The sequence below is a fragment of the Buceros rhinoceros genome, unplaced genomic scaffold (assembly GCF_000710305.1).
Source record: "Buceros rhinoceros silvestris isolate BGI_N320 unplaced genomic scaffold, ASM71030v1 scaffold2301, whole genome shotgun sequence".
NCBI lineage: Eukaryota > Metazoa > Chordata > Aves > Bucerotiformes > Bucerotidae > Buceros > Buceros rhinoceros.
In genome coordinates, this window is record NW_010393470.1 from 25,457 (window position 1) to 41,513 (window position 16,057).

The 16,057-nt window shown below is 38.3% G+C and overlaps 1 protein-coding gene across 1 annotated transcript in view; it reads right to left on the reverse strand.

Annotated features, from left to right (window-relative positions):
- Window positions 1-16,057, reverse strand: part of LOC104501094 (adenylate cyclase type 1-like) — a gene marked incomplete at its 3' end in the record, with an annotated part of 30,497 nt that overhangs the window by 12,482 nt on the left and 1,958 nt on the right. The window contains exons 3-4 of the mRNA XM_010144845.1: window positions 14,818-14,959; window positions 1,108-1,263 (exon numbers count right to left, since the gene is read on the reverse strand). Coding sequence (XP_010143147.1) covers window positions 1,108-1,263; window positions 14,818-14,959 — 298 coding nt within the window. The remainder of the gene's footprint in view (window positions 1-1,107; window positions 1,264-14,817; window positions 14,960-16,057) is intronic.

Below are 16,057 nucleotides of genomic sequence, written 5' to 3' on the forward strand. Positions count from 1 at the left end.
GATTGTAGGACTCCACTGCAAATGTTCTGACATGAGAAAATTTTCATCAGATCCCTAGCAGGATTTTCTATCGATACGACTGTATTTATATATACATATATACCAGACATATCATAAAGTATTGCATAAGCTTCAAAGAATCTGTGGGCTACTTTTTTTGAATATTCAAAATCTGGTACTAATTCACTGTTGGAAGGTGTTGTATGTGGCCAGTTTCGAAATCAAATCCGTAGTTTCTGAAAGTTCACTGAAACTATTTTAAAGGAACTAACGGACTTTTCTCCCCTTTTCCTGAAGAAACACAGGCACAAGTAAAATCCAAAATATAAAAGTTAGAATGTTTCCTGAAAGTAAGATTTAGACTTAATCTTCAATAAAAGTAGATTATTAAAAAAAAAAACAAAACCAAAAAACCCCAAACATAAAAAAGGTGGAGCAATAAGTCAAGATGAATTACTGATTCCAGTGCAAACATGCCGAGCTTTGGAGCACTGGTGGAGTCACCTATGTAACATTGCCACCTGCTGGCAAAGAAAATGGAATGAGCAGCTCTTCTGGGTAGATCGACACACAGTAAAGGAAGTAAACCAGGATACTAGCATGTAAAGCAATTTTGAATTATGGCATTACAAACCACTCAAGAAAGCGGTATTCATATTTGTATTAGGGACTTTTGCATTTAGGAATTGTAGGGACTAAGAGGTTTTTTGGCTCATCAACTGGTTTAATTTTTTAGAAAACATATAGAGATACGAAATTATTATGTTATTCTGCATTTGCTGCCATCAGCTTCAGGTTGTGATGTTCCCATGATGCAAAAGAACAGCTTTTCATAATTGCAGAAAAGCCTCAGAAACTAATTCCTGTGAAGGAAGCCCTTAATAGAAGCTGCAGAGGCCATCTGTGCTGGCTTGTTCAAGAGGTGCTTCAAATTTGAGGCCTGTTATAATTTTGTCTTCACTTTGAGAAGACTATGGGCATTAGATAGCTCTAGCTCCTGGAAGAACACCTCTATTAGTTGGTTAGGTCATCCCATATGTTCTCAGAGCAGGTCTGCTTGATGCAGCCCTGGAACAGATGCCCAAAGAGCCCAGGAATAAGGATTACCTTATCATCATCCTCACACGTCATGACATTGGAGAAAGGGATCTCTGCTTTGAACATCTTACGACAATGCATGAGCTGAACAAGCAGGTAGCAGACTGTCTTGAACTTCATTCTTTTGGCAGGCTTAATGTCTGAGAGAATCAGTCCAGGAAATATCTGTTGGAGAGAAAAACAGTATTTGTGACTGTTTCATTAGATTTCCATGCCGATATTCAACGGTTCAACAAGGCCAAGTGCCAGGTCCTGCACATGGGTCACAACAACCCCATGCAACACTGCGGGCTTGGGGAAGAATGTCTAGAAAGCTGCCCAGCAGAAAAGAACCTGGGGTTGTTGGGTGACAGCTGGCTTAGTATGAGACAGCAGTGTGCCAAGGTGGCCACCAACATCCTGGCTTGTATCAGCAATAGTGTGGCCAGCAGGAGTAGGGAAGTGATCATCCCTCTGTACTCTGGCACTGGTGAGGCTGCACCTCAAATACTGTTTCCAGTTTTGGGCCTTCCACAACAGGAAGGACATTGAGGTGCTGGTGCATGTCCAGAGAAGGGCAGTGAAGCTGGTGAAGGGTCTAGATCACAAGTCCTGTGAGGAGCAGCTGAGGGATTTTGGGTTGTTTAGCTTGGTGAAATGGAAGCTGAGGGAAGACCTTATCACTGTCTACCGCTACCTGAAAGGAGGTTGTAGGGAGGTGGGGGTCAGTCTCTTCTCCCAAGTAACAAGCGATAGGACAAGAGGAAATGGCCTCAAGTTGCACCAGGGAAGGTTTGGACTGGACACTAGGAAAAATTTCTTCATGTTGTTAAGCATTGGAACAGAATGCCCAGGGCTGAGTCAACAACCTTGGAAGTATTTAAAAAACATGTAGGTGTGATGCTTAGTGACATGGTTTAATGGTGGACTTGGCAGTGCTGGGTTAGCCATTGGACTTATTTAACCTAAGCTAAAGGTCTTTTCCAACCTAAACGTTTCTATGAGTCTATACATACCTGCAGACATTTACACCATCTAGTGGTCAGAACAAAGGAATATTCTAATCAAGAAGCAATGCATTTTGATAAACACCGTATATTTGCAGATGAAGATTACTTCATCTTTTTTTAACCTGAGATATAAAGTTTATTAACCTGAGATATAAACAGATAGTATTTAAACACATGCTTAATGTTTTCTTCGTAGAAATGTAGACTATAAAAAAGCATATTAATGATATACTCAAAAAAGAGGCAATATTTGTATTTTTTTAACCTTAAATAAATTCTAGAAAAATACAGTTAAAAAAAAAGAGGAAATTAGCATTTTTATTAATTGATGTTAAAAATACAATTTCAGTCTTTTTCTTATTTCCTGATTTTGTTACTTCAGCCACTGGTGTCCCGGTGACAACTGGTAAGCCCATTAAAATCAGGATAGCTTTTGCTTTAAAGATACACTTACATACATGCCCTAGAAGGAGGTTGTGAGGCACTGAGGTTGTTATTGCATCTAATTTCTTCAAAGCAAGCATTGTTATATCACAGAAAAATATTCTCAAAGGGCTGGGTATAATCTTTTCCTTTTATCATGGAGCTCCCAGTTCAGCATGGACAAGTATTTTTGTGGTTAACTTTTCAGCATGTAGTTAACTCTTGCTGAGTTTAGTAAACGGCTAGCACATGTTCAGATGCTTTCACAGATCAGAATAAGAGTGATCGAGTTTTTTTACCCTCAGTATTTATACCAATCTTATTCATGTTTCTGCTACATGGAATGTATAAAGCAGTGTTCATGGGAAATGTGAAAGAACCCCATGGCACCACAGCATATGAATTTAAGCTTGTAAAATTATTCTGTTCTGGAACAGCAAAATAAGGAAGCACAGAGGATTTGGTCCTTAGTGTTACTAGGTACAAAAGACAGAGCTAATCAGACTCCAAAACCTCTATTCAAATGCTCTAAAACCCCAAAATGGCACTAAGGATTTGCTGTCCAGTCTTCACAACACTATGATTTACTAAAGCAGTTTACATCACCACTTCAATGATCAAGGAATGAAGAAGGAAGTAAACTGGAAGCATTTGTTTAAATCATGTTTTCATCATTTTCTAAATTTAGAGCAATAGGGGAAATGACACTGCTTATATTCTGAATGGCAGCTCAGGTATTGGTCTGCTATGCTGTTTAATGCATACAGCTATGCACTTCCATTTTCTGGAGAATCAAAGGAGTGTTTTATTCATCTACCAATACTCTACGTAGTCACTGTGGCTATGAAACACAAAAAGGACCTGTGTATAAATAGTTGCACCTTTTCTATTAGCAGATGGCTGTGTTACAAACATATGAAGTTTCAACAGTGGAAAGGTGCTTAGGTACGCACGTGTACTTTACTGTGCGCTGAAAGTCTGACTGAAGGCCGCTAGCATCACCAGCAGTGTCCTGCACGGTCATCAGCTGGAATCTAAAAGGACACTAGCATATCTAGTGTCTAATCACTTGTGTAAGTGATAGTTTAACAAAAGTCTCCACGAAGAGATTCTTAATACGAACTGTTTCTTTTGAGGGCTTTCTGGCAGAAGACCTACTGCTGTATTGCAATAACTGCATAGAAGATCCTGTTCAAGGGTATTCACATACTAATCATCCTTCAAGTATTCCTAAGGACACCAAGGAGATAGGCTTGAGTATCGCAGATATGATCAGCTTTTGAGCTATCATTCCCAACAGTTAAAATTATTTTTTGACAGGTACTCCATTTACAAATTTTCTTAATGTAGTCATAGTTTCTCTAGAAGTATTATGTATTTTACTTAGTCTCCCTATCAACCTTTTGGTACAACGAGCAACTTCCTTGAAACCCCTCCAGTTTTGCATTTTGCTTCTTTTATTTTTTTCTTTTTTTAAGACAGAGAGACAAAAATGGAATACAGAGAAGTTTACAGGTGGATCATATCTCAAGAGACAATTCACAATTTCTTTGCTCAAACCTTTCACTGTGGACATTGCGTTAACTAGGTCAACAACTTCAGTTTAAGGTTTCCATTAGATTGGCTGGAAAAGACGCTCTTAAATAAGTGCAGGGAGCTACAAAAACTGCCTGGCAGCCTTAAGTATGGAAATACCACAGTGTAAGAGTGGCAAAAGGTAGAACATCTTATTAGCAAAAGATTCAAGAAGGCACGACTGAGAATGGTGAGTGCATGGCCATGGCTATATCCTCCTACAAGGATCTGAAGTCCTGTGAAGACTTTCCTCAATGCAAACTTCTTATAACAGATGTGTTTCTGAGAACAATGTGCAACTGGAAAACTTGGAGTGAATTCAGACTGGCTCAGGCAGTGTGTCCCTTCCACCAAGGTGACTTTTCCTCAAACATATTTTCATGCAGTTTCCTGACTATATCTTCACATAAGTAGATAGAAGAGTTTTTGCTCATACCACTGACTGCTCTTTTAATTTATAAACCTTATCGGCAGATGTTCTATGAATAGTATACACTTTTTGTCTGTTGGAAATACAGGGAAGTTTTCCAGCTCCCTTGGAGTCGAATAGAAGTTTTTCAACTCAAGTCACTGAAAAAAGTGGAGCAGCATCTCTACTTCCGGGCTTCCCCGTACAAGAAAAACAGTGACAAACTGGAGTGGCTTCAGAAGAGGTTCACCAAAAAAATCAGGGTTCTAAAGAGTACAACATATAAGAATCTGAGGGAATTCAGTTCATTTAGCTAGGAGAAGGCTAAGGAGGGATCTAATTGCTGTCTTCAGTCACCCAAGTAGTAGTTAGAGAGAAGACAGAGCCAGACTCATCACAAAAATGCTCAGGAAAAGTGCAAGAGGCAATGAACATAGACTGGACCAAGATAAATACCCGTTTGATACAAAGAACAGTTTTTTGAACTGTGAGGATGATCATGCACCAGAGCATGCAGGAAGGCTGCCAAATCTTCCTCCAGCACTCAGATGAATTGCCTGAAGTGACCTGCAATTTCAAAAGTGTATCTAACTGCAAAGCTGGCCCTGCTTTCAGAAGGGAAGTCAACCACATGACCTTCAAAGGCCCCTTTCAAATTCAGCTACTGTGCGATGCCATGAAAACATTTGGAACACATACAGCTACTGTTCTTCACAGTGGTCAAGAACCTAACCACTCAAAGGACACTGCAATATGCACAAGTTAGGCACAATGGTGGTTCTCAGATCATGTATAATTTTATATATAGCTTTTCTAGCCTTTTTTTTTCATCTAATTGTTGCAGGACATGTAGATTTTGCACTGGAACCAAGGATTTTCCATTCTACTATCATATATACACAATATAAAAATACAAACAAAGGAATTCTCTCTGACTTTCATCTCACAAATCATATCCCTTTTTTATTATTACTTTTACAGTGGAACAACACTTTTGACACAGGAAAGTTCTGAGTGGAATATTCAAGTAGTCTCACCTGCTAGAGTAAGCCTTGATAAAGGCAAGAAATTCAGTACAGTCTCTTAAAACAGGTTTTAAAAAAAAACCAACAAAACAAAACAAAGAAAAAAAACCAACTCAAATGTCTTTCACTCTGCCTTTTCTCTGAACTTGTTTCAGGCCAGCATTACAGGGAAGATGGACTGCAGCATACCAGCTCATTTTGTCTATGTATTTCACTTCCACATTTCTTTTTGACTCTCAGGATCATCTCTTATTCCGTTCACTGTTCATTTGCTTCATAATTTTGGAAAAAGTTGGTTGTTTGCTGCAACACAGCTGGCAAATAAGTTTAAGAGCTGGGATTTTCTAACAGAGCACGCTGAAAGCAGCCAGACTATCTACAGCTTTGTGAGTGTCTTTAAGTATACAGGAAAAAAAACCAAGCACTGATTAAAATTCTGGGAAAACACCCCAGTGTCTGAATCTCATGTAATACTCTGGTAAGGGATTCACTGGTGCTTATCTGGGATTCTCAGAAACAGCAGCAGACTGTTGTTCCCCTGACTATATTCAACTGCAGTGCTCAAAATGACTTGGAAAGAAGATACTAATGACATTCAAAACACATTTACAGAAACCATAAATGCTGTAGCACTATGTGCTTTCTATCTTCAGGCAGGCAGGACCATGCCTCTTAGTGGTAGCATTTGTTACTATCTGCAAACCATTTTGTCCCGAGATAGGTGAGGAAATCTTATTTGGATTTTTTCTTCTTACATCAGTGTCCTGGTGTGAGCTAAAACTTCCTTGTTTTGGCCGTGCTGATAAGCCGTTAACAAGCATCAAAAGTTTTTGTGTGTGGTTTGGCTGGTTTTGCTTTTCCAGCTGACACACTATTTTGTCGCATCCCTTTTGGTGGGAAACAGCCCCTCTTTTTCAACCTGCGACAATCAGACATCTGCTTTTCCATTCTTTTCTACTGCCTTTATGATCCATTTTGCTTATCACACCTCAGCTGTCCATCAGGAAAGTATATTAGTGATTTTTACCAGTAAATAATACAGCTGATGTAAGACAAACTCTTAATGTTCATAATGGTGAGGTCACTTTCTCAACACAGATGTTGAAAAATTTTTTAGCAGCTGTGAAGACTAAAACAATCTCTAACAGATCAATAACAAATAAAATCTTATATCAGTACCCTATATTTCTTCTTTCTACAAATTCCAAGTCTCTGGAGGAAAAAAATGGAGAAGAGTGATGTTAGAGCACATAACTAATTCCACTATCCCTGACAGCCCAAACTGCAGGCTGTGATATTGATGATGACACACTAGCAGCTTCACAGCAACTGCAGGAACAATACCGAAGATGCATAACATCGCACTCTGCAACACAAGCATCATTCCTCTGTGTTTGCTGGGTGGCAACAAAAAGCAATTTATTACCAGTGTTGGGGTGTGTATAGTGCAACTTGTGTCTCAGGGACAGATCAACCCCTGTTCAGATATAAACTAGAGCTACCATCAAAAGGCTGTATGTCTATCTGTTGAATCTGATCTGCTAAGGTATATCTGAGGTGCTAAAACCTGAAATACTCAAGTTATGCATTGAGATCTCTAGTTTAAGTTCTCCGGTGGGACCTGTTGGCCATTAGAGCAAAGACCACCCTGGACTCTTCTAGTCATGGAAGCAGCAGTAGCTGCAGGTAGTCATCAATTTGAAAGCTGCAGTCATCAGTGTGTGCTCAGCTATGGACTCTGACACCTAACTTGGGGCATTTCAAATGAGAACAATTCTGTCAAATACATTTTTGCTTGCTGTGCACTAGCAAAAGAGAGAATTTGTCTGAGTAATTGGAGAAGTTTTCACAACCCATATATTAACTGTAAAGATCTCTTCCTTTGTTACTACCTAGAGTTTAGGAGTCAGGTAAGTATATGGTCACATAAGTAAAAATATCCTCCAAATGAATCAGTCCGGAAAGCTGACAACTTACAATGACCATGAAAATTTTCTTGAGACATAGTTGACTGGATATTTTTAGAAGAGTCAGGTGCAAAAAAATCCTAGGGAGCTGCTAGCTGCATGGATGGATTTGTTGGGCCATAAGTGATCTGCGGATAACACAGATTTTACACATTTGGAAAAAAGAGGAGAATCTGAGAGCAGTTGTGTAGATATAACCAGAGTGATTAAACAAAATAACTTTGCAGAGAAGGAAATTTCCTACAAATATCAACGGAACTTCAATTTGAATGGAAATAATAAATTACAAAAATTAACTGCAGCAATTTTAGACCTTCTGAAGTTAACGGTGTATTTTTTCAGACAGTGTCTGCTCTAGAAGTGATAACACTTGATGTTTACAGTTACCACCAGGGACTGGTGTGCAGAAAGGATCTTGCTTATATTTGCTGCTGTGAAGACCAAGGTCATTGATAAATCCTGTGTACCATGGTGTGGGGCACAGTAAGTTAGAGGATGCATCTGCAGGGAGGAGCGGACAGGACAGCTGTGACAATGACCAACAAGGTGTTTCATTCCATGTATGTCATATTTGGGAGGGATGATAAGGGTCAAACTCTCTTCTTCAATGGCCGGCGTCTGAGGAGGACTGTGTCCAATTATGCCTTTCATAATTCAGAAATTGCACTCCTGAATTTGGTTCCCAAATCCAGATGCTGAATCCAGTTCCTGTCTGCTGCCAAATCCAGTCTGGGACTTCCCCAGTGCCTGCCCACAGCATCAGTGGTGACGGTAATTCCCATCAGGGGTTTGGTTTCAACATTGGTTTTGTACATACATTTCATTTTATTGTTTTTATTTTCATTAAGTATCTGTCACTTGTCTAGTGGCCAGCTCATTCCTAAAACTTGACAGTATTTGAGTAGTTATACTTGTCAAACATGCTAGTTATTAACAATGATTCACAGGTAAGGTGATTCACCAATAAAGTCAAAAGGCAAGCACATGTAGTTACTATGTATTTCATCTAAATAAACCAAAACTGCCATCATGAATCTATGTTGTTTTCTCTGTGCTATATTGCATAAATTTCATTCCACATTGGGGAAAAATGTCAAATCAGACATGGGAAAGATATAAACAGACAAAATCTATTGGTTGGTGGTGGAAAGATAGGGAGCCCAATAATTTATTTCAACATAGAAGGCAGATAATTTGTTTCACAAATAATAAAATAACAAAGTTATGTTGATTAACAATAAAGGAGGATGTTGTCCTCCAAGTAAAAAATACTGCTTTTTCAAGCACCAGAGTGATACAATTTTTGTTTATTTTCTTTTTACTCCTTGGTGTCAGGACTGCAATGCAGGAAGTTTAAAATCACATCTGTTTATGCTACATGAAACAATAACTTATGAAAGTGATGTGACAGCCTTTGCCACATTTCTTGCAGATGTTGTCATGTAAGTTACAATGAATCTCAGGTTGCTGAATTCCTGCCTGTTCAATTGTGAGTCCACTAAGTTAACTGATCAACCCTCTGAGTTGTTAAATCCATCTGCAGTTCACAATAAATGCCACCGGTGTGTAATGTAGATAATTACTCTAGATAATAGCTGAGTTTTGCAAGAGTTTTTACATTTTAAATAGTATTTTACAAAGGATGCTCCTGAGCTGTGTTTGCTTATTGAGAGGAGTCTTGAACTTTCAGGCTTTCAACTGAGTTTTCCTGAAATCATAAGACTCACAAAAGTCCTCTCTTCTTCCTCAATTATTGCTTTAACATCTCTTTTCAAACAGATTGCTGGTATCCTGGTTTGGCTATAATTATTTTTTGGACAGAAATAAAGTAGAAATTTTAGCTGCCTGCGCTGGAACTTTTAGGGCATGATTCAACACAGCGAACGAGGCAGGAGGCAGAACACCATACCTCTAATAAGCATTCGCTTTCTTCCAGCTCGATAACTAGACAAGGATTCGGAAAAAAAAAGATTAGACCCTTTCACCTGGGATTTTCAGGATGGTCATAATGTTACTCAGAGACTTCAGATAATAGAGCGGGGGGGTCCAAGCTATGGAAAGGATTTCTAAGACTGCCTGGCATGGCTTTGTATGTACATAAGCAAGATAGGAAAGAGAAATGTCAGCCTTTTCAGAGAAACAACTAGTTTCCACACAGTGAGCAGATGTGGTACTCACTTATATGGACTTTTCATGAATGTCCATCGCTGTGTGCTATTCAAATAGTAGATGCAGATACCTCGTGATTTACGTTGCCACAAACAAGATAACTAATATCTTTGAATAAACAGCTAGATGGTGAATAACTCACTAGTACATCAGCAGAAATTTTGCAGATGGTGATTAGCAATTATTGATTATATTTGATGTACGCTGTAAAATCCGTAAGACACTTACGAACGAACATATAGGAATCATTCATAAGTAAGTTGTATCTGTAGTGTTTCTCTATAATTTTTATGACCTCCTTTCCTGGCCACAATTCTATTGCTTCCTGTTAATGCTGTATAGCATTATTTACCTTAGCTCTGGAGATGGCAAAGTAACTCAGTGAAGCTGGTTAACAGAAACAGCAATGGCAAGCTTACAAAAACTAACATGTTCTAAGAAATCTTTCCCCTCACAAAAACTCGGTCATTTCTGACCACTGCTTGGCTCTATGTAAAAGTACCTTAGGAGTTTCATTTAACCATCTGTAATGGGATGTTCTCTCATCCGGTGAAATTAGTGAGCCTTTTCCAAACCAGAAAGGTGCCATCAGAGAGTGAATCGCTGCAACATACCCAAAGAAGGAAGTCCAAGTACAAAACCACCCAGTTATCACCAAGTTGTGGCCAGACCTCAGGTGTCATACTCATACTGTAGGAGAATCATACTTTCTAGAGCAACCACAGAAGCGGACAATCCAGCTAAGCTCACTACCTCTGTTGTGCTTCTGGGATCTAGCTATGCCAGCTGTAAAATGGAGGCAAAGATTCTTTGACTAAGGTCAGTGTTAACAATGAAAGAACAGAGTTCTGATGAAAGCCAGATCTACTCTATTAAAAAAAATTAAATTAAATTTTAAGCATACAGTTTTAATGTCAGAACAGTATTAGTCAGGTAGATTACAGAGGAATCATTAATTATTTAAAGTTATTTAGCTGGGTCTAAACAGAGTTACAAAGTTCTTGTAAGGGACTCTGAGATTAACAGATCTGGCCTAGATTTTTTTTCCTGAAATAAGATCAATGCACAGTAATAGCTACAATACTTCAGAAAGCTAGGGCATTTTGAAACTAAGAGAAAGTCCATGTGCCTAAAGCATAGACTATGGATCTTGTGAATATTTAATATATTAGAAAGAAATCTGTTTTTCTAACTGGGTCAGACCTGTTTTAAAAGTCCAAGACATTCATGTATATCATCAGACTTGTGGCTAGTTACATTAATCAAACTTTTCAAAACTCATCTCAGTGTGATATTAAGATCACATCACTGTAAGTTTTAGTATCAATATAAAATATCACGAAGACATATTTAAACTTTACTGAAAAGAAATGTGCTGGCATTTTCAGAACTAGAAACTTTGTCAGGGCATTATAACATTCTATATTATATTTAAAAATTGTATTTGCTTAAGTTTTTAACTATGATGGACAGGAAAACAAAAGTAATTTAATTTAAAAAAATCTATATGCCATTGGAAATCAGATGGATTGTTTAAGTCTATTTAGAAGCTGAATGTTATCATCTGGTCAAAAATGCATAATTATTGATTAATGATAATAACAGTCTGATATAATATCTACCAAAATAAAAATTGTAAAAAACCAAGAAGTATTCCTTCAGTGGTGACTTAGATGAGCTCTCACATAAATCAGCTTATAGACCAAACCAAGCAATCAGATCAGATCACAAAATTGTGGTTGTTAGCTGATTCAATTAAAGATTACAAAAAATTGGAAAGACTTTATAATTTTTTCACATTTAAAATGCAACTTGTACACGATATACTGTTACTTTCATTCTTGCCTTGGGTGGTATTTGTGGTGAAAGATCTTCCTGTCAGACCACATATGGAAGAATGTGGGGTATGTGTCTTTGAAGTAAAAAAAATTAAAAAAAAATTAAAAAAACCTGTGTGGGCCTATTTACCTTTCAAATTCAAGAGATTCTTGGCCATCTGTTGCTCATAACATTGATTTTCATTCCTGTTGGCAGGCTAAAGTCAGTTCATATTAATGTCAGAAACTATGCATAAAGAATAAAAAATGTCTCTGCATTTCAGCTACTGAGGCTCCAGAGGAAGGACTACAGTATTAAACCAGCAGATACTTGAATTCACCTAAAGAAACTCCATCTTATTTATGCTTCATGGGTAGCCTTTCGTTTCTACGTCTCTGAAGAGTTAATGACTGAATGAGCGTAGCAGGGGACAGCAGGTGTTTATTTTGATGGTAAATATACTGTTATGTAGCTTGTGGTCTAAAGACCAGTATCCAAGTACACAAGGACTGGGGATGGCTGTGATGTATTGTGACAAACAGCTAAGTGACATACTGACTGATCTGTGAGCTTAGAGGAGAAGCCATTTAATACCAGTAAAATTCATGAAGTGTTTCTTCCTGCCCGTTTGGCTGACATGCCATTGATACATGTTGGAGAGCTGATGTCATTAGCCAAGCTATACCACATCATCCGCCACTTCCACAAACCCATCAGTGATATCCATGCGTAAGATGGCATTTGGTTTATGTAGCTGATGACAAACCGATCAGTCGTGTCCCAGGAATCACCAGTAGTAGTTTCTCAGCGATCTTGCAAAGCCAAAGAAATGTGTGCTCACACAGCAGTAAGCTCTCATCCTTGCACATTAAACATGCATTGGCCTGACTTTAAAATGTGAATATCTGTTCCTCAATCAGTGGTTTATGCCGCGAAGCTGACGCAACACAGTTTCTATATGAAATCGCCATATTTATCCCCTTTTCTCTCTACTTGTGTTTGTGCACCAACCCCTCAACAATTTCCTGAAATTCAGCAATTTCTCTTCTCAACATGAAATGAAACCTGATACATAGTAACATAGGAAATATGCTGTAGGAATGAAAACAATAGAAAACCAAGACAAACAAATCTAGCAGCAATAAGCAACACACCTACCTTAATTAAACCCTTCCTTAAGTTTTCTTCTTTATTTTGTTTGATTAATTAAGGAACTAATTCTGGTTTCAAGATCTCTCACTGACTGCTAGAACAGATTCTAGCCCACTGAGTTTCCACCTATTTTCCTTTACATTACCTAAAACTGAATCTAATCATATATACCAGCAGAAGAACAAAACATAGGATTGCACAGTTTTGACAGTGGATGAGAATACTCCCTCTCTCTAAAAATGAGATGCTCTAGAGGAAGTGCATAAAAGCCCACCCTTTCAGCAGCCTTTCTGGGGAAAAGCAACAGGAGTTTTCACACCCAGAATCAAATTCCCCTGGTGACTGGACTCCCAACATTTCCATAAGAACTCCCAGAGTCATCAAATTCAGAGCAAGAAACTGACTGCAGACATGTAATTGAAGATGACTTGGTTTTCCCTGGTTACTTTTTTGTCTAACACCCATTGGCTAACACCCTCAACCATGGAGATTTGACATCACTTTAAAATCTTGTCTGTATTGTTTTCACACTAACTTTCAGAATTGCATATTATAATTTTCCCTCTAAAGGTCAAATCCCCAAATAAAACTTGTTGGAGCAGGCTCAGAAGATGACAGTGCAAAAGTCTGTATCCTGAGCTGACTGGTTGAGATAAAGAACAATAAAGTTCTTCTTGGCCTGTATACACGTTACGGCAGATACATCCAGATAAGTTCTAAGATAAGCCTCATTTGATGTGGAAAAGGTTGGAACAAACTGAATGAGTTTAAAAGATTATTATGAACTTTTGAGACTCCCACTGAGTCACAAAACATTTTGTAGTAGAACAAGAGGCTGCCCTAAACTCAGTTACTGGTTGAAGAAGAGCAGTGTGACTACAAACGAACCTGTTGGTAAACTACTGTTACTGCCTTCACTGCATACTGAAACTCAGCGTATTACCATCATACTGCTGTACCTCTGTTCTCCTTATCCTGAAAATTTGGTTAGAATGAGGAGTCACATCCATCTCCACCAGGGTTGTCTAAATCCTGAGCAACATCTAAGAAATGAAGTTCCTGCTCAGATGACCTAAAATCTTCTCTTACCTTATTCTTTCCACACTTCCCATTTTCTGTTCTCCACCAAAAAGAAGAAAAGAGCAGAAAACGTTATTGTTCCTCAACAACACTGCAGACTTACTTCTCTTTCTCCAGTACAATCTCCAGGGGTGTGACAAAAGTAAGAAGCTGAAGGGTGAGGACAGCTTAAGAAAATTTTGAGAGAAGGGCAGCTAAGGGCAGCTAAGAAAGGGATGACCAAAATAATTGTGGGAGTCTGAGGTGAGAGACCAGGCAAGGAAAACATCAAATTTGTCATGAGCAGCTCAACATAGCAGGAGAAAAAAGCATGCATGTTTTGAACAGAGAATATATTATTTGTTGCAATAATACTAGTAAATTTACTCAGCTTCAGCATAAACAGTACGGTGGTATATACATTCAAAAGCCGAATGCTTGGCTGCAGCCTCTTCCCTCTGACCTGGACAAAAGGGCTTCCGTTGTGCAGCTTGGCAACATGGAAGCTTCCCCAGGCTTCCAGGGGATGTTAGTTCAATCACTGCTGAATGCATTTCACTAAGTTTTCTGCTGTGAGCATGACATGTCTGTAAATACTACTTTTTCTGTGTCTACTCCTTTGGAAATCCACCAGGCACAGTAGAGGAGCCACCAGCATCACAAGTGTTTGTAGAAAGGGTTAGGAGAGCATGAGTAAAATGGCATGGGAATATGAGAATGAAAGAGTAAAGAAAACTAGAAGGAAAATAGCTAAGCTCTCAGCATTAATATTCTGAAACACCCTTTTGGAGGGAGGAGGAAGGGAAGAATGAATTAATTTTTGGAGTAATGTATCATATAATTTCTGTTAGAATGATTACAGAATATGAATAAACAACAGTTCTCTTTTGAGGGGAGTAAAGGGAAAAACTGGTTTGTTTTTAAACTTCAAAAGTTAATTGATCATATTCTCTATGCAATGTTCAAGGTTAGCTTTTTAAACATTCCTGCCTCAGTCAAAACCAAAAGATGTAATTTCAAGAACGTTTAAAGAGCTTCTAGAAACAGTATTGCCTCTGCTTTCAGAGTATCACAGAACAATTGTTAAATTATAAAAATATATCACAGAATAAGCTAGGATTTGTAGAGCTTACCTTCCTACGATGGGATGGCACAATAAAATATGTTTCAATATTATGTTTCTTCAAGAAACTATTCCTTTCATGACCATATCCTGGTTCTACCTCGTAGTCCCCATTTAGGCACTCTAAGGTGGTCTTTGTAATGTGAACTTTCCTGGTGAGAAAAGTTGGACATTGTTGTTTAAAGCAAAGACACAGTAACTAGTCGCTGAAATACTCTCGTGTGCAGAAGATCATAAAAAAGTCAAATTACGTGCAACCCCCCATTTTTTATGTAAAAAAATTTTTTGTTTTTTCTTTTCAGCCAAATAGAACATAGCAATATTTCTACCACCCTCATTTTCTAAACCTGAGCAGAGCGAACAGAAAGATTACTGTTGACTGTCCAAATACTTGCAGATTAGTTAATTTGTAGAAAGTGAAAGTTTGCTCATCACCTTCCACATTGCGTGACCTTCTTAAATGTTTTACGCACTGCCTGCTTGGAAAAACATTCTGCTATTTGAAACTTGTGACTTCACACTGCAAATCACTTCTGTGCATGAACTTCTTTTTCTGTTCCACCTCATGTTTCTGACATGTTTCATTTACTCACTCTGTTTTGTAGTCAGCTTTATTTTTGCAGCACGGCCATCTTTGTCAGTTTTCATGAGTTTTTGTATCCCAAAAACTCTCTTCACATTTTCTTCCTGAAAGACCCCTTATATTTGACATGTCTTCACAGAAGATGTATGTAAAGCTATTAGTGCTCTCCTCTATCAACCATGCATTCAGAATTTTTTTGCTGGAAAGTCTTACGGTAGGGAACACACAAAATACACTGCCAAAATTGTCTAAGGCAGACATATGTAATAAACAGAAATTCACTCAGCTTAGCCACAAAAACTAAGAGGTTCCATTGTCCCCCTGTTCAGCTAATCATGATCTTGCAAAAATCCAACGGATGGTAGGTCCCTGGCCAAGTGAGAATTGCACAGAAGCACATCCATGTACCTTCGTGAAAGTGCACTCTATGCATTTGAATTGGGTCCAAGGCTGTTCAAGGAGTACTTAAAATTCCAGAATGTGCCCCATGCATTGGCTGTAGGTTTATGTGCTACTATATCATTTGCATACACAGCAGCAATATTTGAGCAACAAAAAATATTTGAGGAACAACCCCCCACTTGTTGAGGTGCAAGTGTAAAAATTTCTGGGAACAACTAGAGGGTTTTACTTTTATAAGATGAAATGGTGAAAGTCTAGCATTCCT